The following is a 26,949-nucleotide window of genomic DNA, read 5'->3' as shown; positions in this document are numbered from 1 at the left end:
GAACAAAAGTTAAACGAGCTTGTTCTGCTGCACTTCATCGAATTTCAGGCGACAACGCTGTTTGTCTCAGGCTTCAGTGTGAAGTGGTGACTGGTGAGTGAGGGTGCGAGCGAAAAGCGACTTGGCTTAGCTCTGCCAAGCCAGAGTAGAGAGGACAGGTTTAGGAGTTGGGTTGATTATTTGCACAGCACGATCGTCCAACCTGACAAATCACCAGGAAGCATTTGAAGAGCACTACAGTCAACTGTCAGTGTAATGTATACTTTTAGAGAATTGAAAGGCACGAATGATGAAATAAAATTCTCTACAAATGCTCAAATAGTAAAATAGAATTCTATACAATAGAAATTATGACTTATCTACGCATTCGAGTTCAGAAACATTAGATATGTTTCTGAAACAGCATAAAACAATATGTTTCAATAAATTAGTTTCTAAAACAGCATACTTTCAATTGTTTTGATTAGAAAAACTCAATCGTCTAACTTTACTGGATCTAGGAAAAAATATTAATGATATCAATAAATATTCAAAACTACCGAAATTTTCATTATTTTTATTTCGGATAATGCCCAGATGAGCTTTTAGCTTGTGCGTGGGTAATTGAATGGGATTCGAACACGCAACCAGGTAGCACTAGCAGACCGAACGTTGCATTGCAACGCCTCAGTCAACTCGGCTATCTGACCGGCAAATTAGTCATCTTGACAAGAAACTCAGATTCACGAAATAACTCACCAAGAACCTGAGTTTTGATATCTTTTAACTTTGAATTTCACTAAATAAATATGAGTTAAAAATGGGAAGTTGAAATCGTTGAAATACAACTTGAACAAGATTAATTCAGATTGGTCAGTTTCGCCAAGCTTGGTCAAGACATGGAACATGGTCAAATAGGGGAAAGTTTAGAAAAAGTGCACAGCAATCTGCAACACATGATTTTTATGGCCATAGTAACTATTGATAACTACAGTTTGATCTTGTTCAAATGTCTTGAACGAGCATGGTGAAACCAGGAATGAGTGTTCAATTGACAAAACTAGATGACTGGAGCACTAACATTAAGATTTTGAAAATCTTATAATGGATGTATTCTATCATAGGCTTAACATGAACTTACATGCATCCACATTTGGCATGGACAAACCTCATCTCAATGCGTAGCCTAATTTCAATCTAGATTTTCATTTCAAATCACGTATACAGAGAGATTAATTTGTCAGTCATTTAGTTCCAACAACAGTGAGATCTAATCGAGTTGGCACATTGGGAGTATCCTATTTCGAAACTTGTAATAGGCAAGATGTGACACAAACAAAAGACCAACACTATCCATATGCTGATCTATGCCAGCCACGAATATGAGCAGCATTCATTTCGAGTGTTTTATTCTCAGCTCTTTCTTCAGACGACCGGCAATGGTAAAAAACGGACCGCATTAAATCGAAGAGCACAAAGATGGTATTGTCGTCGCTTTGATGAGAAGGGTATGTATATATTTTTAAACGGCGATTTGCATTTAAATCCAAGCGCATGGTGCGTGACAACGTAGTGGATTGGGGGGAGGGGGAGCAGAGAGCAGCTGGAGAATGTGAATCTTCCAAGAGGGTCCTCCTCCTCCTCCCTGCTACTTCTCACTTCACCATACCGTGGCCAATGTGCTATTTGTTCCTGGCAAAGAGCTCTGTGATGTGAGAGTTAGTGCACGGCAAGACGTGTCCGATCCATATCTTTTGTCCCGGTTAAGATAAGGGCGAAGGGCTGATCAAGTTAAGAAGGGTTGCTACACAACCCCTTAGCCTCTCAACCAAATTCTATTTATAAAGTAATTTAATATCCAACCATCAATACCATATCCATATCGCATTACTTTGAATACAATAGAATTAACGCTAATAAGTTACTGAATGGAAAATGGGGATGAAGAATATTATTGTTAGAACAAAACAGGGCTTATGTAGCCACCGAACCGCCAACACATATCACTTCACTTTCTTTGATAAAAAACTCTCACTTGAGTTAACTCTTATTTGCATTAATCCTTTATGAAAAATGAAAATACTTATTCCGGGAACATAAATTAGTCTCACAGACATTGGTCTCTGAATAAAACAAAATAATTTCCATCAACAAAATTTTCAAAATAATTTTCTTTTTATAATTTCAATTTGAAAATTGAATTCAACTTGTTTGGAAATTATGAAAACAATTTTTTTCACATCCAATGTGATTCTGCAATACCCAAACTAATAGAAATTGCTAATCTAAGTTTTAGGCTAATCCGTAAGTACTATTAAATTGAAACCATGCATCAGTAAAAAATAAAACTTCATGCATAATGAAAAATAACCCCCTTATCGGAAAAAAATGAGGAAATATTAGGACAAATACGGAAGGAAAGGTGCTGACCGTCTACGAAGAAAACTGAAGAACGATCGGTATTGTCGAGTTGGCAGTCCATCTGTTTTATTCTTTTTGATTATAATAGGTGTGGAGCACCTAAACAACGGTGCATTGTGTAGCACTACTCTCCACACTACTGCCAACAGGTAGGGAGGGATTTGGTTGGGGAGATTGCGATGGGAATGAGTTACCCTTATTTCGGGACACACCCTTCGACCCCCGCAACAAGCACTGCACTGATCTTGTGCAGGTGACACCAGCTGTAGGCCTACGATTGCCATCTGCCCTCCAAACAACTCTACTCTGCCTTCTAGAGTTCTTCTAGGATCTACGCAGGTGTGCTTCCCCATCAATGCAATCTCAACACAACTGCATGTTTCCATACAGCCCCACTACTCCAGTCGTCTTAGTGCAGAAGTTTGATCTTTAAAATATCTCTGAATTAAAATGAATAAATGTGGAAAAATCGACCTTTTTCGTTGGATGGTTCGCCCTAAGGGCCGCTGTACCTTCGTTAGAAACTACTGGTGAAATGAACACTACTATTGAAATATTCATGATTGTTTCAACTATAATTACAATGCTGTCCAATACACGTACAAAGCTCTCATGACATATCTTACTTATGGGAATGAAATTATCAAAGTTCTGCAATGTTGTTACAAATGACAACGTTGAAGGTATGAAAAACGCCATTCAACAACATTGTCAGAACCAGTAACTGTCACATGTCTGCTGCCTGATAGCTTCAGCAACATTTATGACCGTGCCATTGCTGATAACTAGATGCAAAACCTCCCTACCTGCACAGCCCCTACTATCAATGTAAAAATTCTTCATTGTTTGTCATCATAGGATGACTACATTTCAAAGGTTTTGAGTGACAAGCGTGCTTTTGCGAGAAGCAATTAATAGTAATAGTATTGACATATCAAATAATAGATTATTCAATTGCAGCAATGCAGTGGACTAGTAGGTAAAATGAAAATCTTACAATGAGGTTAAATAGCATTTTACAATGGAACAAACGTTGTAGCCTCGTTGCCTGGAGCGTTATAATTTCACTCTACTATCGCTGCACAGGCTACGGTAGTCACGAATTCGATTCCCATTATTTATAGCTTACATCTTCTTAATTCCTATTTCTAAGGTTCTCATTCATTGTATACCTTATTATCCACACACAAGTCATAAATCACATGAAAGCATTAGATACTTTTCCATCGTAAAAAAATAGAATACTACAAAAATATTTAAATACAGAGTACTCCCTTAAAAACAAAATTTATAAGCGAATCATTAGATTCCACCGTTGAACAACAGAGTACTACCAAATTTTAATCAATTAGAATCAAAATGTATAAGGTTTAAAAGATGAATGAATTTTTAGCTTTGCACTTTAGAAATTGCAAGTTTTAGATAGTTTCACTCAACGAATTTTATTCTGCTATTTAGATCTTCGGTCTATGTCTGCAGTGGCAGAAGTCCTTAGTTCTATGTATATAGCTTTCACTGGATTATTATTATATAAGGTTCACCTTGGAATTGGATACTATACCTAATTAATTGGATATTTGTGATAATATTACACATAGTGGAGTAGACAAGAGCAGCAGCGCATATTGTGTAGGGAGATGAAGGAGATTGAAGGCAGGGTGCAGTGAGGGTGCATCAGCCTCGATAATGCCCCTGGCGGTTATGTTAAAGTGCATTACATTAGAGATTGATATCATATTGGATATTGGAAAGCTGTCATTTTGCGGACGCTATACAATACTGTAATGCAAGCTCACTGACTACTCCCCTCACTCACTATATGCATGAGTTGTAGAACCTTGTTGCCTGCTACGGGACAGGAGCACAGGACACATAATAATCTTCTCTTGTACAATGCACAGGTAGCCTGCCACACAACTGAATCACATTTATAAACAATTTTAGCTCAAAGCTAAAAGCTTACACCCGAGCTTCCATTTTCATTCTACAAAAATATTGAATTTTTCAATCATGTTGAAACTTACACAATCTCTTCTTCTTAAGGAAAACTAAACTAGAATATTTCTGTAAAATGCAGGAATATGAGATAATTGAATAGTACTGAGCAGAAAATTGAAAATGGAAGTCCACTCAGACCAAACTGAATAATGGAAATGTGAGAATCAAACTATTCAGAAACGAACGGAAAAGTGGAAAAAGGACACCTCAGACACAATATTATATTCAAGGGTGAAAGAACAACTGATGGAGGAAACACAAGGGCATAATTGGTTTCAAGTGTTCCATGTTGAATGATTCGTGAAAAATGAATTATTTTGATGTTATAATGACAAATGAGTGGCTCAGACTGTAATGATAATAATTATGATAATTACATACTTATCCTTGCCTCAATTGACTGAACACATTACAGTCGTCAAATACTCAATAGTTCAATTTTTCATGAAACTACAATTTGAACAAGATATGTGGTGTTACTTTTCCTACATTTCCTATGATATGACGTATTAGACGATATATTTTCATCCATTCTACATACGCTGGGTGTTATGAGTAGTTGATTGGATTAGTTGTGGCAGAAAAATGTAAATTATCAGGGAAAATGAAGGAGAACCAAGACGAGTAAAGATAGGTAGCGTTATTGATCTCAGTAAGGTTTTGTTTGAGGAAAAACATGAGGACCGGAGCAAACAAATGCAAACGGATGTTGACGAGCATAAACCCTCGAGGTCCCTGAGGAGCATCATTCAAAAGTCTAGTTTGGCATGACGTTGGTGGTGAATGATGGAGTTTATATCAAATGGAATATATATCTATGATAATACACGGAGTCAATATCTGTACGTTAGATAGAGTGGAGTTCAGATGGAGCATATCGTTTGCAGCGGCAACAAATTAAACATTCCATGCGCAAACACTGTTATGCTGTTAATTACCTCACCTCTGCAAACTTGTATACCTGTATTGAGAGCGAACGGATACACTAGCTATAGATGAACTGGATCTATAGACGATATACGATGCATATCTAGCTAGTTAATTCCGTTACCAAACCGTAGTTCTAGGTCGAAGGCAATCTGATTATTGACAATGGAGGTTTGCATCTACGGGTTATGCAAATACAGATTTTGTTAGTAATAGACTGGGAATTATCAGTTTTATTGTGAGAATATTTTCGATTATTTTCATACATCGGGGATACAATTTCAACTATTTTTCTCGACTTTTTTAATGAACCACTGGAAAAATTGTGTTACTATAATAACTAATTCATTTTAACTTCAAAATAATATAGATGCTTCCCCGGCTCCAACTTTCATGAATCTCTACTCTACCATCAACCGATTCTCTTTTTCCTATTTTATTTACTTTGACATGCAATTAATACAGTATGTAGAATGTCCCCTGGGAGCTCATTACATCACTTCATACACGTCATTTTAAATATAGATTCCGGTTTCAACAAAACTTGCTATGAGTTTGAAAATTTCTCTTTATTCTTCACTGCGCCAGTTTGTAACTGAGACACCGTTCAATCAACATGCAAATATGAAAGAGGAACAGGCACGTATAAAATGAAGAAAAACGTTTCCTATATTATGGTAACAGCAATTTCTGAACTTATATTACTTTTATTCAGTATCATTTGGATTCAGTATTGAATACGTTTTAGTTCCACATCTCAATAACCCAAACAATTTTTAAATCCCTCCATAAAATAATTTTTTATCGATTCGAAACGAACAGTAATAATACGATAAAGTTAATGTATTTGTAGTATTAAACCACATGATACAAAATAATTGACACTGATCGCCGTACAGGGGAAACGGGGGAAATTCATCACAGCTTTTCACCTCTTTTCAGCAGTCAAGTGCCACTGTTTCATTTCTGGCTGCAGAAAGCCAGTATTCACTGGAAGAAGATTAATTATGGTGGCTTGGATGTGCTGCGCTGTTGTGTGGCTCTCGCGTGACACCCAGTCAGTCTGAACTGGTCACCCAAAAAGTCCTCCACCCGTAAAATGCGCCTTTTACTGCGCTATTTCATTACATTGTAAGCCATAAAGTCCTTTTCTTCTTTATTGCCCTCTCTGGCAAGCGCGCCTTGTTGTGAAATCGGCAGAGAAGTAATAGGCTGATTGTTATCAGTGGTGTGGAATCTTCCTTCTTTTTCCTATACTATCCTAGTCGCCTTGAACTTCTTTATTCCTCTTTGTTCTATTCTAACGAATCACCTTAGGAAAGATAATCTTCTAGAATATTTCTGGTCCCAAAATTGATTTCGAAAAGCGAGATGTTTAAAAATCTCATCGTCTAGTAATAGGGTAGAAGCCTTGGCCTCATTCCTCCTTGTTTGCAGAGATTTATCATATTCTGAAGAAAGAAAACAATATTTAAAATATTTCTCAGTTCTGTATTTGTATGATTTACAGAATCATAAATAATGAGGTAAGTGATTACAACATTAAGGTAATTCCAAGAGTGTATAAACAAAGTTCTCAGATAGTAGTGATTTGAACTTGCTTTGATCAAGACAAGTATTACTATAAATGACAAATTACTGATTCTTAGAAGGCGGCTGAATACAGTGAGTACTTATTCAACTTCTATCTCTCAAATGCATATCTACTTGAAAAAATGCGTGAATCTCATTTGAATCAATTGACAGAACAAGTCTTCAGAAACAGAAACATATCAAAAATGTGTCATGTTACGAAAACGGTTAAAATTTGAGTTAGCCAACCAGAGATTAGTCATTCAGTTATTCAACAAATAGATGGTTTTGATGGGTGGGGAGGGGGGTTGGAGAGTGAGTGTGAATTTAATGTTCTGCACCTCGTTTGTGATGCGTCTCCACATCCAAAATTCAAACTACCAAAGACAAGTAATTCTAAAAAGTAATCATTTTCTTATTCGTATGACATTTCATAGTTCATTCCTCTTCTGACTAAATCGCATAAACATTAATTAATGGGAACACGATGGAATAATTAAAATAGCGACAGATAGCAGATGTTAGGAATCCAGTAGTAAATGCAAAAGTAGAGACAGGTGAAGTTTGAACAGAAAATCATTGCAATAAAGTGTTGAAGGAGAACCAGGCTACGTTTTTGATTTGTTAAGTGGAGTGCTGCACCGAACGATGGGAAGGATCTAGTAAACAAGATGTTGTATCTCAACTGACTGACAGAAATCCACTTTATCACATCACAGTTCCATCAACATCAGTACCAGTTCCTTAGAAACAAGAAGTAATGTACATTGCTGATATACTCCTGAGGAGTACATCTGCACAACTGTGTCATCTTCTGTGAACGCCTAGGGGGCCACAGATGCAGACGCAGACGCACAGCCCACGCAGTCGACTCAATTCCATTAGGAGAAAAGCTGAGTAGTACAGAAAGGCCTGCTGATCCGTTCACATCTTAATTGCAAATGAGTCAAATGCAAACTGCAATCAAACGCGCTAATCCTCTACACGAGCTAATCCATTCCAGACATCCTGCGCCTGCGCCTGCGACAACATGAACAGTTCTCATTCAGCTCCAAGCAGACAAGCTATTAAGCAATGAGATTTGTCACACACGAATAAGACAAATATTACCTTTCAGTGAACGTTCTGAAATTCAAGTGAGTTGATTGATCAACAACGATGTATGCTGGGCATTTCAACAAAGCATAGATTTTTAGAGCTTGTCAAAGTATCACTGGAATATAGAAAGAGAAACCGTGAGCCATTTCGGCACGAGTTTCATCTTCCATGAAGCTAATCCTTCATACTCTGTAATACAATTGTTTTTTATTGGTTTGAAGGTCCTTGGTGGAACGATTTTGCTTCCAGGTGATCCAGACCTACTACCCACGTGTGTTCCGAATCACCGGGAAGTGATTTCCCAGCTGATATCATAGAAGAACTGACCCTTTCCAAAGGGAGAAACGATAGAACGGCTCTTATCGTTTTTTTATGAACAAACAATCTCCATTTTGGAGGATACAAATCACTACACGATATTACCACAGCCATCTCTAGTTCTATCATTATATAATTATGATTATTGTAGCTGTGAATATTATCCATAATCATACAGGTCTGAAAATACGCTCTAAACGGTTCACAATAAATTTAAAGTCTTATGTTATCAAGGAGAGGGAAAAAAGTGACATATCGCAGATATGTAGAGTTGGATTGATTGTATAACGAGCAACGACGAGCCGAATGACATGGGTTGGCGAGCAGGGCCGAGCATAGCCGATCAGCTCCCCGCAGTTGCGTAAGTGACGCATAGTTATGATCAATGGCTGCCGGCCGGCCGCACACCGCTTACGTAACCTCAAACTCAGCACAAATGTAGATGTGGGTCACGCACGCACACGCGCCCACAGGGGTGATGTTGGTGCACCTCCAATCAGCGAGCACGTCTCACCTACCACCATTACATTTTCCAAAACTTCCATTAGCAAAGATATCCAACACCTCACCTCTCACAATTTACCACCTTCAACAATGTATCCAGTTTCCTGTCTGAGTAGGATATATGTCTGCTAATTAACGAGAAGGTGATTAACCTGTCCAATACAATGTGAAGATTTATGTACGGTATTTTCACAAATTTGATCTAGGGTGAAATATATTCATTCAAGATTACAGCTCCCAAATCTTTCATCCTTAGTATTCAGTTATTTATTTACAGAAACACATAATTAAATCTCAATATCTTCTCTTGATTAATTAGTAAAGAACTCTACGGTTTAGTCATTGTTCTATATTTTCATGAAACGTCAAGCTGCTATACAAATTCAATCATTCTATAAAATGCACATAAAAAGCAAAAGGTTTTGTGAAGAGCTACACAGGTTTTATTTTACAGGTCTTCATACGTGCAATGTTGATTATAAATTCATGATTACCAAGCGAATTACTACAAGACTCCAAGCATATAACATAACTGCTCAATTTTTCAAATAGAAATTGGCATTTCATGATATTAATGGCTTCCTAAATTGATTCTCATAATATGTTCGCGTCCACATCAGGTTTTATAAATTGAATGGGACGTTGGGTCGACTGGTGTTGCAAATTCAACTACTGGAAACGGTCGGTGAAAATTTGTCATCAATAGACACATGAAGGAGACAAGACTGGAAGGGGGGATAGAGGAGGATAGAAAGAAGAAGAGAAGGAAGATGACGAAGAAGAGATGAAAAAGAAGGAGAAGGAGGAGGACTGTTAGTGCTACCTTGATCGTCGTCGTCGACGTCGTCAGCCCTCATGAATTATTTATCTGACGCCATATCTCGCTCGTTCATAATATCGTTGGCCACTACATACTCACACACCTGACGAAATAATTCATCTTTGCCAGCTCATGGCAGCAGACATGGCTTGGCATGGCAGCAATGCTATTGCATTGAATCGACTGCAGTTGGAAGCAAAAAGACGTCAATAGCTACTCCAAACCAACCAACATAGCTGTACTATGCGTGACATACGCACGCAGCTACATACACGGTTGTTTATCTCGACCAAACTCACTACAACGGATTCCACGGACGAGCAACTAACTCAATCTGTAGGCTGATTCCGTCTCAGAGTTTCTCGAAATAAATTATGCTAATCAGCAGACGATGAATACACAGTATAACAGTTTCCAACGATGAGACAGATTCCAAGGCATAATGTTCAATATTTACATTTTTATTTCTAGAAATGCGGCCATATCGTAGAACAGTGTAACGGTATGATACAAATATCAAAATATAGGGATCTTCCTTGCAGAGAAAAAGGGAAAAATCTAAGCGTATTATTACTATTGAGATTCTGAAATTCTTCCTCAACTTCCTTCTCTTCAAGAATTGAGAGGTGGAAATTGACTGCAGTAACAAGCAGGATAGAACAACATAGCAAAATAGTATCAAGATTGTCAAGTTATTTACATAATGAGAAGATTTTAATATTGAAATTGAAGATCAGTAATACTGAAATAACAGGATAAATTTTAATAAGTATTTCTTCTTCTTCGTCATATATTGTCTTTCACATTACACTCCATGAATCTGTAACAAGTTAAAACCCAGAAGTTTTTCGTTCAAAGGTGTTTCTTGTACAAAATATTTTTTTACACAATAATAATAAAGTGGAAGATATTCAACTCAGAATAAAACTGTTGCAGACAGAAATACTAACCAACATCCTTGAGCTACCACCAAACTTAAAGCAGTTTAAAACGATTCGTGCTCATCTTGCACCGCATCCGACAGTACAGTGGCAGAACAAAGTACATTTCCATTCCATTCACTCATTTTGCAGAGTTGCACAGGTACTGTCTGCGCGACGTTTGTTACACTTGAGGACTTTGTTCTCATCGGCTAGCTGCTTAGTACTTTCAAAGTAGTCAACTTGTTTCCCAGCGGACCAACTTGCCGTCATCCGCCAGACAAGGGCTGCTCTTTGCATTCATTATGTGCCAAGTTGTTCTCCTCAGCCACCGACCGCTATCTCGCACGCGGTTGGCTGCTCTGGATTGTCGGCGCGTCGGCGTCGTTTTTGTGTCTTCACTCCTGCAACGCAACGCACTCACAACTCATTACCACAATGACAATTATTAGACTAGACTAGCAGACAAGCCCTAGCAGAAAACATCACTAGACTGTTGAGGAGAACTTATCAACACAATAAACCTCAACAAGTTGGAATTTCCTAGCCAAGATTCCCGATCTCCCACACAATTTGCACACTAGATTGATGCGTTGAGAAAAAAAATTAATAAAGTAATCTAATAGTACGATTTTTATAATCAAATTGCGAAGATTTATTTAATTAGAAATACAATTATAATATTTCGTTACTAAAAGTTACTGAAGAATAATAATTCAGTTCATCGTTTATGACCAACAGAAGGTAAATTAATTAAAATCAAGTTACTTTTGGGTCTGATGAATCAGTGCTTATCTTACCATTATGGTTTTTTTTACAATGAATCACTAATCCGGAGATTCATTTTCATTCATAATCGGCAGTACTTTTCATGGAGAAATATTGTCTTGAAGCTCAAGAACGTTTACTCGAAGATTTATAAGTGTCCAACACGTAACTCTCTCATAATATTATCAAAATCTGTATTTCAAAGTAATTAATTTTTAACTGTCAATATTAACAGTATTAATAGTATCAACTGTTAATATTAAATGTATTTCTGGTATTAAGTTAAGCAAATCTATTTATTTGCAACCCACTATGATTGATTGTGCACCAATAATATTTGTTTCATGCCTCTTTGTTTTATAACTTCATCAATCAATTGAATCTCAACTTACTATACAAAAAAAAAATAGAATTCATCTATATCGAATATTGAAATTATATTGTAATAACAAACGGTTCTGATGATTTGGAGCGATTTAGAGGGAAAATAAATGTTTGAATGAAGCCAATTATATGGAGTAACCTCTTAACTATCTCTGACAAGAAAACGTCCAAACAATCAGTGAGACCGAGACAAACACTCGATCTAATCAAATAAACTTTTCGTTGAGGAAGAGTAAATAAAGTAGGAGTTTGACAGTGTGACAGTCACCGGTGTTTGCATCTAAAGTCCAACGCAGACTTACATCATTTGTGCGCGTCACAGCCAAACCAATGTTCGCAGCTATTTTACAATCAATTTGCTTAATTTATTTACAGATGCCGTTGAAACACAAGCTGTAAAGCAAGAGGCTAGCGTGGAAGAGAGGAAGATGAGGTGAGGAGGAGGCGGAGGGAGAAAGCGAGAAGTATGAGGAGGGGAGGAGAAAAAGAGGAAGAAAAAAGAAGAGGAAGAGAGAAAAAGAAAGATAGAGAGGAGGAGAGGGAAAAGAGAAAGAACAGTGTGAGAGTGAAGAGAAGGGGAAGATGAAATAAACAGTAACAACCGGGAAAGAAATCTATGAAGACATTTGCTTTTTCTACCACCACACCACTCACCCCAACCAAGAAAAGTAAAGAATGCTTAATAGAGCCGAGTACAAGCGAGCTTCGTCCCAACCCTTGAAATGACGACGACATTGGTCACAAAATAGCAGCTTATATCACAACACGGATATAATGTACTACACAGTTTTGCTCTATCGATGTATCGATCCAGGTAGCCAGCCAGCCCTGACCCACTAGCCATAGCCATAGCCATAGCCATAGCCATAGCCATAGCCATAGCCACACACCAAGAGTGTCACACAAACAGGCCGATCTACATTAGCGTGTAACACGGCCTACGTCAACAGCAAGCTTTTTCAACTCCAGCTACAGTTCACTTACAATTACAATACACTTGATTCTCTGAATAACCCTCTTACAGAGAAAACTATGTAGGCTACATTAATTTCTCCTAAAGCACTGCAAAAACCTCCATGAGTTGCAGATTGTAATAATATGAATCGAGAGATCAGAGATAAATTGAGTGCATTTCTTTATATGATAAACTTGTGTAAAGGAATAATTTAGTTATATTGAGTGGATTATTGATTTTAGTCACTCACTGATCTATCTCAATTAAATTATGGAGAACTTGCCAAAATAAAAGTGTCATATCGATTCTTATAGTGTAATTAAACTTCAATTTCTACTTACTTTGAGATCACTAAATTTGAATTATCTACGGACACATATAACCGCACCGAGCCCGTGACGTGGTACGGCCGAGCTACGACCGGGACACGGTGATGGTGGTAGCACATATCCGTGCGACAGCCGAGTGGCATCAGTTCTGTAGTGCTACTGTGGTCTGATTTCTTAATGTGTTAAACTATTGTTAATAATATAATACTATTAGAACTTGTTACATCCTATTTGAATTTATATTTTTCAATTTTAAACTATTTACCCGTAGACACAGAAGATGAGAATCACAGTGCTGTTAAACTATTGTTAATAATATAATACTATTAGAGCTTGTTACATCCTATTTGAATTTATATTTTTCAATTTTAAACTATTTACCCGTAGACACAGAAGATGAGAATCACAGTGCTGGTATATATTATTTCGGTGCATAATAATACCACAATCGTCATGTATTGCAAATATAATTATATCAGCAATAAAATCGTTGTCTTCTGCCTTATCTCAATGTAATTAGTTTTAAATTTAAAATTCAAGACACAGTCATGGGTTCCTTATTTTATACTTTTCGTTGTTTATTTTATTATATTATGTCTATTATACCTTTGGCTTGACTTATTATTTGGTTATACTTTTACTTTTTGTTTAACTTGTTTTTCCGTTCAACCATATTTCTTCTCATCACTTTGATCTTACAAAACTGGAAAATTCCTTATCATCTCTTCAATAAGTTTTTCACTCTCCATGTTACACGAGCCCGCACCATCTCCGTTAAAAAAGTAAACTGAACTAGTCGGTGACGGCGCGGGCACGGCGCGGGCAACAAACACGGTGACGGTGCTGACGCGGTGCGGTAGTATGTGTCCCTAAACGTTTGAAAGCATTTGTTTTCTCACTCGCCGTAGTACGTCCATCACTCGGCCGTGCCGCGGCTCGGGCACGGTGCGGATACGTGTGTCCCGGCCATAAGTCTGCTAAATTAAAGATTTATTTATTTATTTATATATTACATGTCATAGGCCATTACAAGAAAAGCATGGACAATTGTCATACAAAAATCAGTCAATAAAAACATAACTTAATCTAGCAATACAAGTTCTTATTTCTAAACAATGCATTATATTAATATGACAAAAGTAACTATGACTATGATGCACACTATTATAGATACCAGTAACACAAAAAACAAACATTTATAGATAAAAAATAGAATAGTAGAGTAAGGTACTAAAATAAAGTCAGTCTATCAGCCTCTTTCACATAGTAATTAATATTGAAAATGTTGAAAGGAAGGCCTAGGATTTAATTTATGAGTGTCTGCCAACTATACGGACACTCCTCAATCAACCAGTCCTTAGTCATTCTTTTGAACAGGCCAAGTGATTGAGCCTCCTTTAACCGGGTTGGCAACGAATTAAAAACCTTTATACTTTTATGCTCCGTACTTTGTTCATAAAATGCTGTTCGGTGCTGATTAATTCTTACAACATTTCTTGATCTGGTGAAATGATCATGAATATCAGATCCTGTTGTCCAACTGTCATGTGACTTATAAGCAAAAATAGCCAGGTTGTAAATATAAAGAGCAGGAACTGTCATGATTCTTGATGACTTGAAAATGGACCGACAAGAAAATCTATGGGGCTTCCCAAACATGATCCTAACAGTTCTCTTCTGGGCTTTGAAAACCATCAGTGCATCTCTTGAAGCACCCCAAAGCAGTATGCCATATGAGAGTAGTGACTCAAAATACCCATGGTAGGCAGCAATCACAGCATCTCTTGCCAGAACCCCAGATAATCTTGAGATAATGAAGGCTGCTGAATTGAGTTTTTTTATCAGTGATTCCACATGAACTGACCATGCCAAATTCCGGTCGACAGTCACTCCCAGGAATCCTGCCGAGGTAGAGGGCTGAACCTCCTCACCATCAATATCAAACTGAAAAGAGCCCAGCTGTGATCGCCGTATCTGGAATTCAATAAATGAGGTTTTCTTAATGTTTACCTCCAACAAGTTTGCCTTGCACCACTGAGCCACCTCACTAAGCACAGAGTCTGCAGTCAGCTGAAGTTCATCACTATTCCTAGCTATTATTAGGAAATTTGAATCATCAGCAAAGAGAACTGATTTGGCATGATGTACATTTGCAGGGAGGTCATTAATGTAAATCAGAAACAGAAGGGGGCCCAAAATTGATCCCTGTGGGACCCCTCTCCCAACAGGACGAAGTTCAGACCTGAATTTTCCATTAATGACAACACCATTATCGCCCTCTATTTCAACCATCTGGTTTCTGTTACTAAGATAAGACTCAATCACCGACAAGAAATTACCTCTAATTCCATAGTAATGAAGCTTCCTTAGGAGAATGCTGTGGTTCAGGCTGTCAAATGCCTTCTTCATATCAACGAAAAACCCCAAGACCCTAACACCCTGATCCAATGATGAATAGATATCACTGATGAAACTCTCCAATGCATCTACGGTTGACATTCCAGCTCTAAAACCATACTGACACTCACTTAAAAGATTGTTATTCAGGAAGTGAGCCAGCAAGGGGTCATATATTGCTCTCTCCCATACCTTGGACAAAGAGGTCAAGTTAGCTATAGGTCGGTATTTATCCACTTCCTTCCGAGAGCCTTTTTTGAAAATTGGCTTTAGCTTAGATACCTTGAAGCAGGCGGGGAATGACCCAGAAGCACATGATCTGTTCAGAAGCTGAGTGACAGGACCACTGACACAATGGAAAAACTCATTCAGTATTTTTGAAGGAATTCCATCAGACCCACTGGACATTTTCATTTTTAGCTTCTTAGCAATAGATACAACCTCTTGCTCAGACCAAGTTGGCATCTCAGAGACAGCAGCATTACCAGGGTTAGAATTTACAAGTAAATCACAAAAAGAAGGACCGTCAAAAACCCCCAAACTGAGCCTATTATTCGATGAAACCACCCCAGCAAAGTAGTCATTGAATACTTCAGCAACTTCACAAAGTGATCCTACTGGGAGGCCATCAATCAAAATTGGATACTCAGTACTCACCCTGATGGGAGTTTCCTTCCTGATTAGATTCCATACAGCCTTAGATTTGTTGTCAGCAGAAGCTATCAGTCTCTTGGAATATTCAGTCTTGAGAGAATGGATCAGCAGTTTGATGTCAGAGGATATCTTTTTGAACAACTCACGAAACAGAGTATTTTGAGGATAAGCCTTCATAAACAGTTCCAGGTCTCGCTTCCTGTTACAGAGATCCTTCAAGTAAGGATTTGACCAGGGGATCTTTGAAGTATTTCTGGGGATTCCTAACTTTCTCAAAGGAAAGGCCATTTCAAAACCCTGAACAAACATCTGGACAAAGTAATCAGTCTGAGCCTCGTGGTGAATCTCATTCAGATATATAGGTGACCAGTCACATTGACCTAAGTAGTGAGAGAATTTCAACTTGTTTTGATCAGAGAAAGATCGTTTCATTACAGCCTTGAGAGATTTCACCTGATGCAGAGGTAAAGGAACAACTATCTCCTGAGCAAAGTGATCGGACAGAGACAAGCTAATCACTCTTGACAATACAGCATCAATATATTTGACACTGATGAAACCATTATCCAACAGAGTGGAAGAGTGAGCTGTAACCCGAGTAGGCTCCCCAATCACATCCTGAAGACCATAGGCACAGAAGACTGACATCAACTCCTGCTTTGAGCTTGAGTTGCTGAGAAAGTCAACATAAAAGTCGCCAATCACAATAATTCCCTTAAATCTCTTAAAAGTTGAAGAAAGAAGCTTGTCAAGCCTGTCAACAAATGTATCCATTGAGCTGTCAGGGGATCTATAAATACAGACTATTAGAAAATCACCCTCCACAGTCACAGCCGCTGCCTCAAAGTCTGACTCGCAAACCTCTGCTAAGCTGAATTCAGAGGTCAAAAATCCACATCTTGAATATATGGCCACACCACCGCCCTTTCGTAACTCTCTGTTGAAATAGCACACAAGATTAAAGTTTTCAATATTAACACTTTCACTGCCATTCAACCACGTTTCAGAGAGACATAAGAGATCAACTCTACTTAGAGATTTGTTTTCCTGCATGTTTTGAATTTGCAGAGCCAACTCTGTGTTTTTATTACGAATACTTCGAACATTATAGTGCAGGACATTTAGAGTGACTGGGCCTGACATAGAATTAGGTGAGTGACCATGGTTGCTTCCAGCCTCAGCAAGACAGTCAATCAGATTTGTGCGATCTACAAATGTTTGCAATCGCTGGTTTAATCTAAAAAATTGATTGGTCTATAAGAGATCAGAACTGGAATTTCATGAGTAGCTACCACATCCTGATCAGTACGGTCAACCACTATAGAATCAGGTGTTGCTTCAATAGAGCAATGCACACTACCATTTTCGCCAATTCTCTCATCACATTGGAAAGGACCATCATCACTAGCACGTGAGCCACTACAGAAGGTGGCATCAACTGTCACAAAGGATTGTGTCATTGTATCATGAGCACGATAGCAGCTGTCAATTAGGTCACCGCTCACTGCCAGAGAATGAGGTGTGAGAGTATCAGGTCCAACATAATTATTTCTATCAGAGACTGAATTCTCAGTTACAATTCTGAAAATTCTCTTTGCAACCATGAACTTACCTCTCCTGTTCAAATGAAGACCGTGACTAGTGTGGAGACGTCTTTCAATAGACCATAAATCTAAAATTTTTACAGAGTGCAGTCTAGACAAACACCTTATGATTCGGTTTATAGCAGCTATAGATCTATTTTCAATGGAACTCTCAAAGAGATCGTAACGGTAGGGTATGGTTGATATTATCAGATTGTTGTGTCTGTAGGTCCCAATCACCTCAACTAGTTTAGCAACAAATCTCTCCTTATCAAGATCATTAAAACCAGAGTGAATACTATTTGTGCCACTCAGAAGCACAATCCAATCATTTCGATTCAGACCTACAGTCTCATTAGGAGACAACATCCAGTTTGCAAGAGTCTCAAACTTCATCCCGGGGGCCACAGTGGAAACACAAGATATATCATACCCTCGAAGTAACCCAGTTAGAGGCTCTCTAATTCCCTTACCGTGGCTATCAGCCCAGATATGAATTTTTTGGCTCTCATAATAATTCATATCACTTACCTCTTCACTACAACATGATTTGGAAAGGCTTTTAATTTGACTTCTTGATGAATTCATCAAGATTGCTTCTCCAACAATTTATCAGTATTATCTGCTGAAATTATTAAAGCGCAATATCATGCCTTACATTTTTCTCCCACATTTGGAAGAAAATGTGTGTTCCACAAAAATAATGTAAACAGTAGTTACAACGCACAAACAACATCGTAATTTGGCCTTAAAAATATGTTGTTATTCATTTCCTTATTATTATAATGATATAAATGCATCGATTTGATTTCCAATTCTCATCACATTATGCCTTGAATACATATTTTGTTCCTGATTTTAAAATGTTTGAAAAAATAAATTGGCGCCGAATTTCTTGGAGGGATGTATCCCTCTTATCATGCACATTTTCCTCAAACTTCAACTCCCAATCATTTTTGCGTTTTTAGAGAGGGTTGACGTAGCACGTATTTGATGTAATAAACGACGTGAGCATAATTTGCAAAGAGGGGAGATTTTGACTGGATGCGTCGACGTTTAAGGAAAACTTTTGGCGAACATCGGAGGCGCGTTGGATATTGCAGGGTTGAACGCAACGCACCGCAACGCTTTTGACGTATAGTAATTACCCAAACGCCAAAAAGCGTCCGAAAAGATGACATCAGAGCAAAATTCAAGGAAAAATGTGTCGAATTGGCCCCCCAATAGAATTCCGGTTGTTCACGCACGATATGGCCTTCTCCACGCAGGATTCCAGTCACGTCATTCCAGTTACAGTTTAACAGGCCGTGTAATTCTGCCAACACCCAACACCCATCGCACATCACCAGCTAAGGCTAAGCCATACACTCAACGATCCAAGCTGATGCTTCTTCAATGCCACCAGTGCTAGCAACATGAAGGTCGATAAACACGCTCATCTGTTCAAATAATACTCGTAAAATTTTCGATCACATCCTTATAAAATGTAATATTACTTGTTACTCTTTGATGAATCGGAGACTAAACCATTGAATAAGAATAGACATCATTCCACCTTTTCTCTATTATAAAACATGTTCATTTTGATTGAAAAGATATATATATATATATATATATATATATATATATATATATAATATATATATATATATATATATATTATATATATATATATATATATAATATCTGTGCAAATATTTCACCCAGTAAACAGGTTTCTTCAAAAGTCTATAGCCATTGCACTTATTTATTTTTCTCTTCAATCTATGTTTGCAAAATTGTTTCAAGTATAAGTTAGTAGGGAGAATCTCATCAATTCTCCTTCAAATCTTGTAGTATTTGAAAACTTCCTATACTCTATACTGAATTGCAGTCCAGGATGCTATTCATTCTTTGCTTACTCTGTCAAACCTTGGTAATTCCAACCTTCGAGTTTTAATAGAAAATTACAACTACAAGTTACATGTTACATAAGCTTGTAACATATACTAGTTTGATCACTAGTAATACCCAACCTCATAAAATGCAATTTGAAATTCGCCAAGTCCTCTTATCATCATCAACAAAGTTTCCCAATTATAATGATATAACTGCATAGTCATCCTGAAGATAAAAGTTGCATACGAGCGACTTGTGAAGATATGATTTCAGATGTATGATACAAACATATATTTGTAAAGGCAGATCAAACAAAGGTAGGTAAGTTTAGAGTGAGATCCGATTTTGCATTACGAAAGTACCTGATCTAATAGAGATGTATAAGGTTTCTCGGTTTCGAATGCGGAAGAAGCCATTACACGTGTATTTGCATGTTAGATCCCTCCAACTTGAACTTAAAAAGCCTGACAAAATTCTCCGAGAGCATTATGTAAGTGAAAGATGAATGCTGTAAGGTATGTAACAATAAACTTGCGCTCATGTAAATCTCACATATTTCACAAATCTGAATCAAATTTTATAAAATCTTACTAAAAGAGAAAATAATACTTGAAATACTGTTGTTGGTGAGATGTTGTGATATCTATCCATAAAGAAAACACTGAAGCTGACACCATTGCTGTTCAAACATTTATGTCATTTTACAATTAATTATTGATATTTCTGACAATAACCCAGTGCTTTTGTCATTAGAAGATAATAAAGTAATTGTATTTTTCTAGAACTTTCATGAAATTGAACTTCAGCTCAATTCAAAGGATAGAGGGAGATACAGTCTTGGAGATTCTTGAGAGAGAGAGAGTATAACTTTACATTCACATTGAATGTATTTAACCTATTAGTACATCTATATAATTAGAGAAAATAGGGTTGTGTTTGTTTGTTCGCATCAAAACATGTAAACTTGAGGATTGCATACCGGAAAAATGGAAATGATTTAGATCTCCAAATTTTGCACATAGATTCTAAAAATATCAATCTCGTGCACCTGGAAGCCCAAATTTCAATTTTCCTTCTAGATTTTTCAGAATTAATGTTAAAATTTCATTCATGCTACCGTACATGAAGTTCCATACGTCATAGGCTACATTGTTGTAGCCCATAAGTGTGTTTTTTATGAGGAGGTTATAATGCTGTTACAAAACAATCCCCTGGAAACGTATAATTATCAATTATTTTTTGAAGGAATTTGTTTTCATTACAATTGAACTTGGATTTTATCAAATAATTATTTTTAATGTAAAATTTTGCCACAAGTACAAATGAAATGGACATAGTCTTCATGCGGTATCATTGAATTTCACAAGAAAAACATGAATAGATCACAATAAAATAAGTAATAATTTATATTCTTCAGTTATAATGTACTATCAGACACAAATTCGCAGTGAAACGAATATTTTAGGTATTTTGTTTGGTATTGGGAAAACAAAAGGCTGCCTGATTCAAATTGAGGATCTAATTGATTCTAAAATTTATTGATGTATTGAAAAAATCAATATGATTCTGTGAGGTTTTCAAGTATTAGGCCTATTTCTTTTTCAGTTATCTATAGTATAATAAAGGAAAGTACTGGCTTATAGAGTTTCGTACAGATATAAGCGCCTCCAACACGCTCCGCACTCGCTCTGCAATCGCTCCGATCATGAACGTTATGGGAGATGTTAGTTCTTCTCGCGTTCCACTCTTGCTCACCGGTCGATCATCAATCGATCTGCTCTAGTGACGTTCGATTGCGGAGCAGAGCGAAAGTCTGTACGCACCTTAAGGAATAGGGAATTAAGTTTGACGCATCATCACGTCTGAACTACTCAACTAATTAATTTGAGATTTTGCATACAAATTCTTAATTAACGAGGATGGTTATATGCCTATTTTCAGTTCTTCAAGATTTCATTACGTCAAGTTTTAAATTTGACATGCTTCCAGTTGTTGTATAGAATATAATATTTTTTATTTGTTCAATACAGTACAGTCATAGAAGCAGCTGAACATATCTTTTAAAAGGAACATTAGATGATAGGTATGATTGGGGATCCTATTCGAATAAAAATAACTGATTTTCTGTCGCATCAAAATTTTGATCCGCCATTATGAATTCAACTCCATTTTTTTAAATTGGAAGGTAGTCAAATGACAAAGTTGGAAGACAGAAAACTACGTTGGTCATATGATACATGATTTCGATACAGAATTTCAAGTGAAAACCGCACCGATTTCTCAAACCGTTCAAAAGTTATTCTCATTCAAAGATACTGATAAATCATCCATCTATCCATCATCTTTACTATAATAATGGAAAGAGCTGGCTCATAAGGTGCGTACAGACTTTCGCTCTGCTCCGCAACCGAACGTCACTCGAGCAGAGCGATTGATGATCGACCGGGGAGCAAGAGTTGAACGCGAGAAGAGCTAACATCTCCTGTAACGTTCATGATCGGTGCGAGTACAGAGCGGGGGCGGAGCGATTGTGGAGCGATAGCGAAACGAGGGTGGAGCGTGCGCGGAGCGGGTTGGAGGCGCGTATATCTGTACGCAGCTATACACATACGGGAAATTATGTTTGACGCATCATCACGTCTGAACTACTGGACTGATTGATTTGAAATTTTGCATAAAGATTCTTCATTAACCGAGGATGGTTATAGGCCTATTTTCAAATTTCGAATTTTTTATTACGTCAAGTCACGGGTTACCTGCTAGTACTGTAATAAGTAAATATGAGTAAATATTGTGGAATTTGTATGTTTGAGTAATAATTATTAGCACAAGGTGAGAAAGCAGTTTGAAAAGTGTTGGAAATGAGTTGCGATTTTGGCGTTTGGCCATGAGAGTCACTCCATTGACTGACGATTGCAGTAGTTCTAGTGAAGCAAATGGCAAATGGCAAGCCAATAAATGCAGTGGACAGCTTGAATACGCGACTTTAGAATGTCTTTTACGAATAAATTTTCGTCTAGTGTTCGAAATATCTTAATGGCTTTCTGTTGTTCCTGTCCGAGTTCACTTAGTGCGAAAAGATGGCTCACGTCTGTCTGCTCTGCTCTGCTCTGCTCTGCCAGCTGACTACTGCTAGACAAAACTCGCCTTCGCATGTTAAAACACATGCCATAAATCCAACTAAAACACAACTTAATGGAACTTTGACATTCAAGTTCAATAATTGAAAGATTCTACAAACCTTCCATTCTACAAGTGTAACTGTTTTGAATATCCACAACCACAAGTCATCAAATAAATTCCCTATGGATTGTCCAAATTTACATTGATAGATATTAATTTTTCATTACATAGATAATGAATCACAAAAAAATGTCCATTACACTGTGCTCATTTCAAGTACTCAACTATTAAACATGCAAATTTAAGTTAATTTTCCTAAAGAAATAATATACCTTTACACGGAGTACTTGAAATAGTCTTGATCATGTTAATTATACTTATTCAGAATGGAACTGATTCGTAGAATCTAAATCTTACCTGTAACAAAAAAGGAAAATCAAATTAGAAATTGTAAAAAATTGATAATTTTGAGATCTTAACTGTTATTTTGATAAATTTACAATAAACCTATGAATATATTGTAACGGCACATTCCAAATAATTGGCAACATGAATCAGAGTGGACTTGAACAATAAGAAGTCATGATAAAATTTCAAAAGTTTGCCGCCAAACTCACCCAGTCTGGTAGGAGGAGTCCATTTATATTATGATCATAGTGGACATGACTATCATGATAACAATATCAAGTAATGTACGTTGATGTTGTGAAACTTTTCCATAGTTGAATAATAAATAAATAATAATGAATTTTTTATTTCCATCAATATACAAACAAGCAATCAAGCAATAATAAACATAAAATACTTTTCCTACTATAGTTTGACATTAATAATATGTGGAAATATTCAACCATGCAAGTGATAAAATCACGTCCGCATGATGGAGTACAGTTGAGAGCAATGCAGTTAGACAAGGAACAAGCAGAGACAGAGAAAGCTGGCAGATACAAATTCAACAAGGAAAATATATGAAAGATTAATCTAGTATTAATAATTATAATAATATATTATTCATCACGCAGGACGAAGAGAAACAAAAAATATATATATATATATATTTCAAAAATGATATGGAATAAAAAATTATTACTCAATAAAAATTATCAAATAAATACTCATCAACCAATACATTAATAAATATATAATATTAATATTTCAACAAATATTCCATCAATTAAATATTATTAACAAAAACTATTATAAAATATTATTTTATGGAATAAAAAACATTACCAGAGTTTAGGAATATAACGGAGAAGAATAATGAGCCAGTCAATAGGAAACAATGAATTCAACTCAAACACTTTTTTAAGAATTATTAAACAAACACTAAAACATTATTTAAAACTATTTTGAAGTGTGTAGAGAATATATTAATGAAAAATGAAAAAAATAACATTAATCAGTTTTGGCAAAATTGGAGCAATAGATCATTCATCACTGGAAATTAAATCATAGGGTTGTACATGGTTTCAAGATCCTCTCGGGTAATACTTAGTAGCCATTTCTTGATAATAGATTTAAGCGACTGTATTCTATCACGAGACCTGAAAACTATTTTGATATCATTGGGTAATTGATTGAAAAATTTAAGTGTAAGAAAAATAAATGACTTCCTAAAAAGAGTGCAGTTTGGCCTGACTCCTCGTAGGTTGTGATTTACCACTCCTCTTGTTAAATGGGGACCCTCAAACAAATCACAATAGTCCACTGTTACACCGTCATTTCCACTTATCAAGTAAAACATGGACAATACCTTGTGAACATACATATGTCTCAGCGGCAAAATCCCAGATTGGAGAAATAGTGGAAAAGAGTGGTCTCTATAACCCACGCCAGCAACTACTCTAATAAATGATTTTTGTAGCTTAGTTATAGGATCCAAAGTAGTGTAATAGGCACCCCCCCAACAACTCAAACCATAACTAAGTCTTGAATGGGCAAACGCATAATAGATATCTCTAAGTATATTCTGATTGCAAAACCCCTTCAATCTGAACATTGTTCTGAGGTAAAAGTGGAGAGACTTTTTAAGGACTGATATATGTTGTTTCCAAGATAGGATGTTATCCAGGAACACACCCAAATATTTTACTGTGGATTCCATTTTAACTATGGGACAATCACATTGGTCTCGTCTGCAGTCAAATGAGTGAAGAAGTATAGGATCTGGAAGAGTTTGACTCCGAGCAAGACTAAAAATAATAAAATTCGTTTTCTGTACATTCATAGATAATTTATAACAAGAAAACCAGAGTGATAGTTTATCCAAATCCTGCTGGATATTTAACTGAAGTTGAATTTTATTGTCTGTATTATATGGCAATGCAGTGTCATCAGCAAAAGTAGTTATTTCCCCATTGAAGTCACCCTTAAATAAGTCGTTGATATATATTGAAAATATATAATATAGGTCCCAGGACAGATCCCTGCGGTACTCCATGACAGATTACCAAAGGGCAACTAATCTCATTATCGATTTTAACTGATTGTCTTCTTTCCTGAAGGAAAGTTTTAAGCAACTCCAACGGTGTGCCTCTGATACCTGCTCGCCATAATTTATGTAGCAAAAGATCATGATCAACTGTATCAAATGCTTTACTTATGTCGATAAACAAACCAGCTGCATTTTTACCTTGTTTTTTATTTAATCCCTTATATACATTCTGCAGGAAATGCTGAAGTGCCAGTTTAGTACTAAGATTCTCTCTGAAGCCAAACTGTTGCTGAGAGAAAAAGTTGTTACTATCTAAGAAATTCAGAATTCTCTTTTTTATGAGTTTTTCGAATGTTTTTGATAGGGTAGGTAGTAGAGAAATGGGACGGTAGTTAGTTTTGGACAATCTGTCCCCTTTTTTAAAAATCGGTATAACAGTTGCTATTTTCAAGACATTTGGAAATTTCCCTTCAACTAATGAGAGATTGAATAAGTATGTAATAACCTGGGAAAGATATGAGATATTCTGCTTCAAAATTCTAGGTGTTATTCTATCGTTACCCGAGCTCTTATTCATATCGAGTTTTTTAACAATTTGTATAAGTTCTTCACTACTGATCGGATCCAGAAAAATTGACCTGACATTTAGTTCCGTTTTGAATTCATTTGATTATCGCTGTATTATATGATCTGTTTTTGATGGACAAGTCTGGGAGAGTCTTTTAGGAAGTTCAATAAAATATTTATTGAATATATCTGCAAGGCTCTTGCTATCACTAATCAATGAGCCACTTTCGTTGAGACAAATATACTGATTTTTAAGGAGAAATCGACCAACATGGTGCTGATTGACAATATTCATAAACTTTTATCTACAAAATATAAAACTGAAATATACTAAAACTAACGAATTTTTTGAGAGATACGACTTCACCTCAAAATTTTTGAAGCACAAAAGTATCAAAAACGTAAATAACTAAAATAATAATAGCAATACACCAATAACAATAAAACAATGACATGAGAAATGAAGGTGCTTTATTTTGATGTTCTCACTTGCTACTACAATAAAACATTTATTTATTTATTTAAGTGAGATATTGGAATCGTTTCAGGAAGGAGGCAAGTTGCGATCACTACACAGAAACACTTGATAAGTTGGGATGGTATGGTATGATTAATGATGGGGCCGAAGGACAAAGGAGGCCCTCACAACACATGTTAGCGCCGCCGCCGTCGCTATTGGAGGAAGTGGCTTATCATCAGCAGCTGTTTTGCAATTTAAAGAAGTTTGTGTACCACTGGCACTATTATTATCCGGTACGTGGACGACTCCACAACTTACTGTACATGCGGTGCTTACTTTTCTTTGTTAGGAAATTTGTATGCGCCATTCCAGACTTCATCTGTAGAGGAAGTTGTTCGACGCTAGAAAAAGAATAGTGATATCGTGCAGAAAAGGGGTGAGAGGAGGAATAGGTGTGGGAGGAGAAGGAAGAAATGACGTGCACACCTGACAACTTACACGATCAAGCCCGCTTTGTTATGACGATCTATTTGTGTAGACACATGGCTTCAACGGGGCTTGGGAGTCTGGTCAAGTACTTCCCACTTTGAAAACAAAATAAAGTTCATAAACTAATTACAAAATTGAAAAACGAATCTAGTTCAATTGCACTCATGCATGATAGCATGGCAAATGCAAAAATTCGTAAATTAAAAATTAATTACTGTTATCAACATCTGAACTATAAAATGTGGATAAAAAAGTTCACGGTCCTTCTTCCTGGAATTTATTTTGAAAATTTAGTTTTAATAGTAGCTTCTTCACATTAAAACTTCCAAAAAAATCCCTAACAAATTGAATAGACTTTAAATCGAGAC

The 26,949-nt window shown here is 36.6% G+C and overlaps 2 protein-coding genes across 4 annotated transcripts in view; both read right to left on the bottom strand.

Annotated features, from left to right (window-relative positions):
• Positions 1 to 26,949, bottom strand: part of LOC111059730 (nuclear receptor coactivator 2) — a 354,078-nt gene that overhangs the window by 217,799 nt on the left and 109,330 nt on the right. The gene's annotated exons all lie outside the window — the stretch shown is intronic.
• LOC120350221 overlaps positions 1 to 26,949 on the bottom strand; it is a 104,217-nt gene that overhangs the window by 27,920 nt on the left and 49,348 nt on the right. The window contains exons 2-3 of the mRNA XM_039422787.1: positions 14,858 to 16,981; positions 10,821 to 10,961 (exon numbers count right to left, since the gene is read on the bottom strand). Coding sequence (XP_039278721.1) covers positions 10,821 to 10,961; positions 14,858 to 16,981 — 2,265 coding nt within the window. The remainder of the gene's footprint in view (positions 1 to 10,820; positions 10,962 to 14,857; positions 16,982 to 26,949) is intronic.

Source organism: Nilaparvata lugens, chromosome 3, assembly GCF_014356525.2.
Source record: "Nilaparvata lugens isolate BPH chromosome 3, ASM1435652v1, whole genome shotgun sequence".
Classification (NCBI taxonomy): domain Eukaryota; kingdom Metazoa; phylum Arthropoda; class Insecta; order Hemiptera; family Delphacidae; genus Nilaparvata; species Nilaparvata lugens.
The sequence above is the reverse complement of the archived record's forward strand: the minus strand, read 5'-3'. Positions and strand labels throughout refer to the sequence as shown.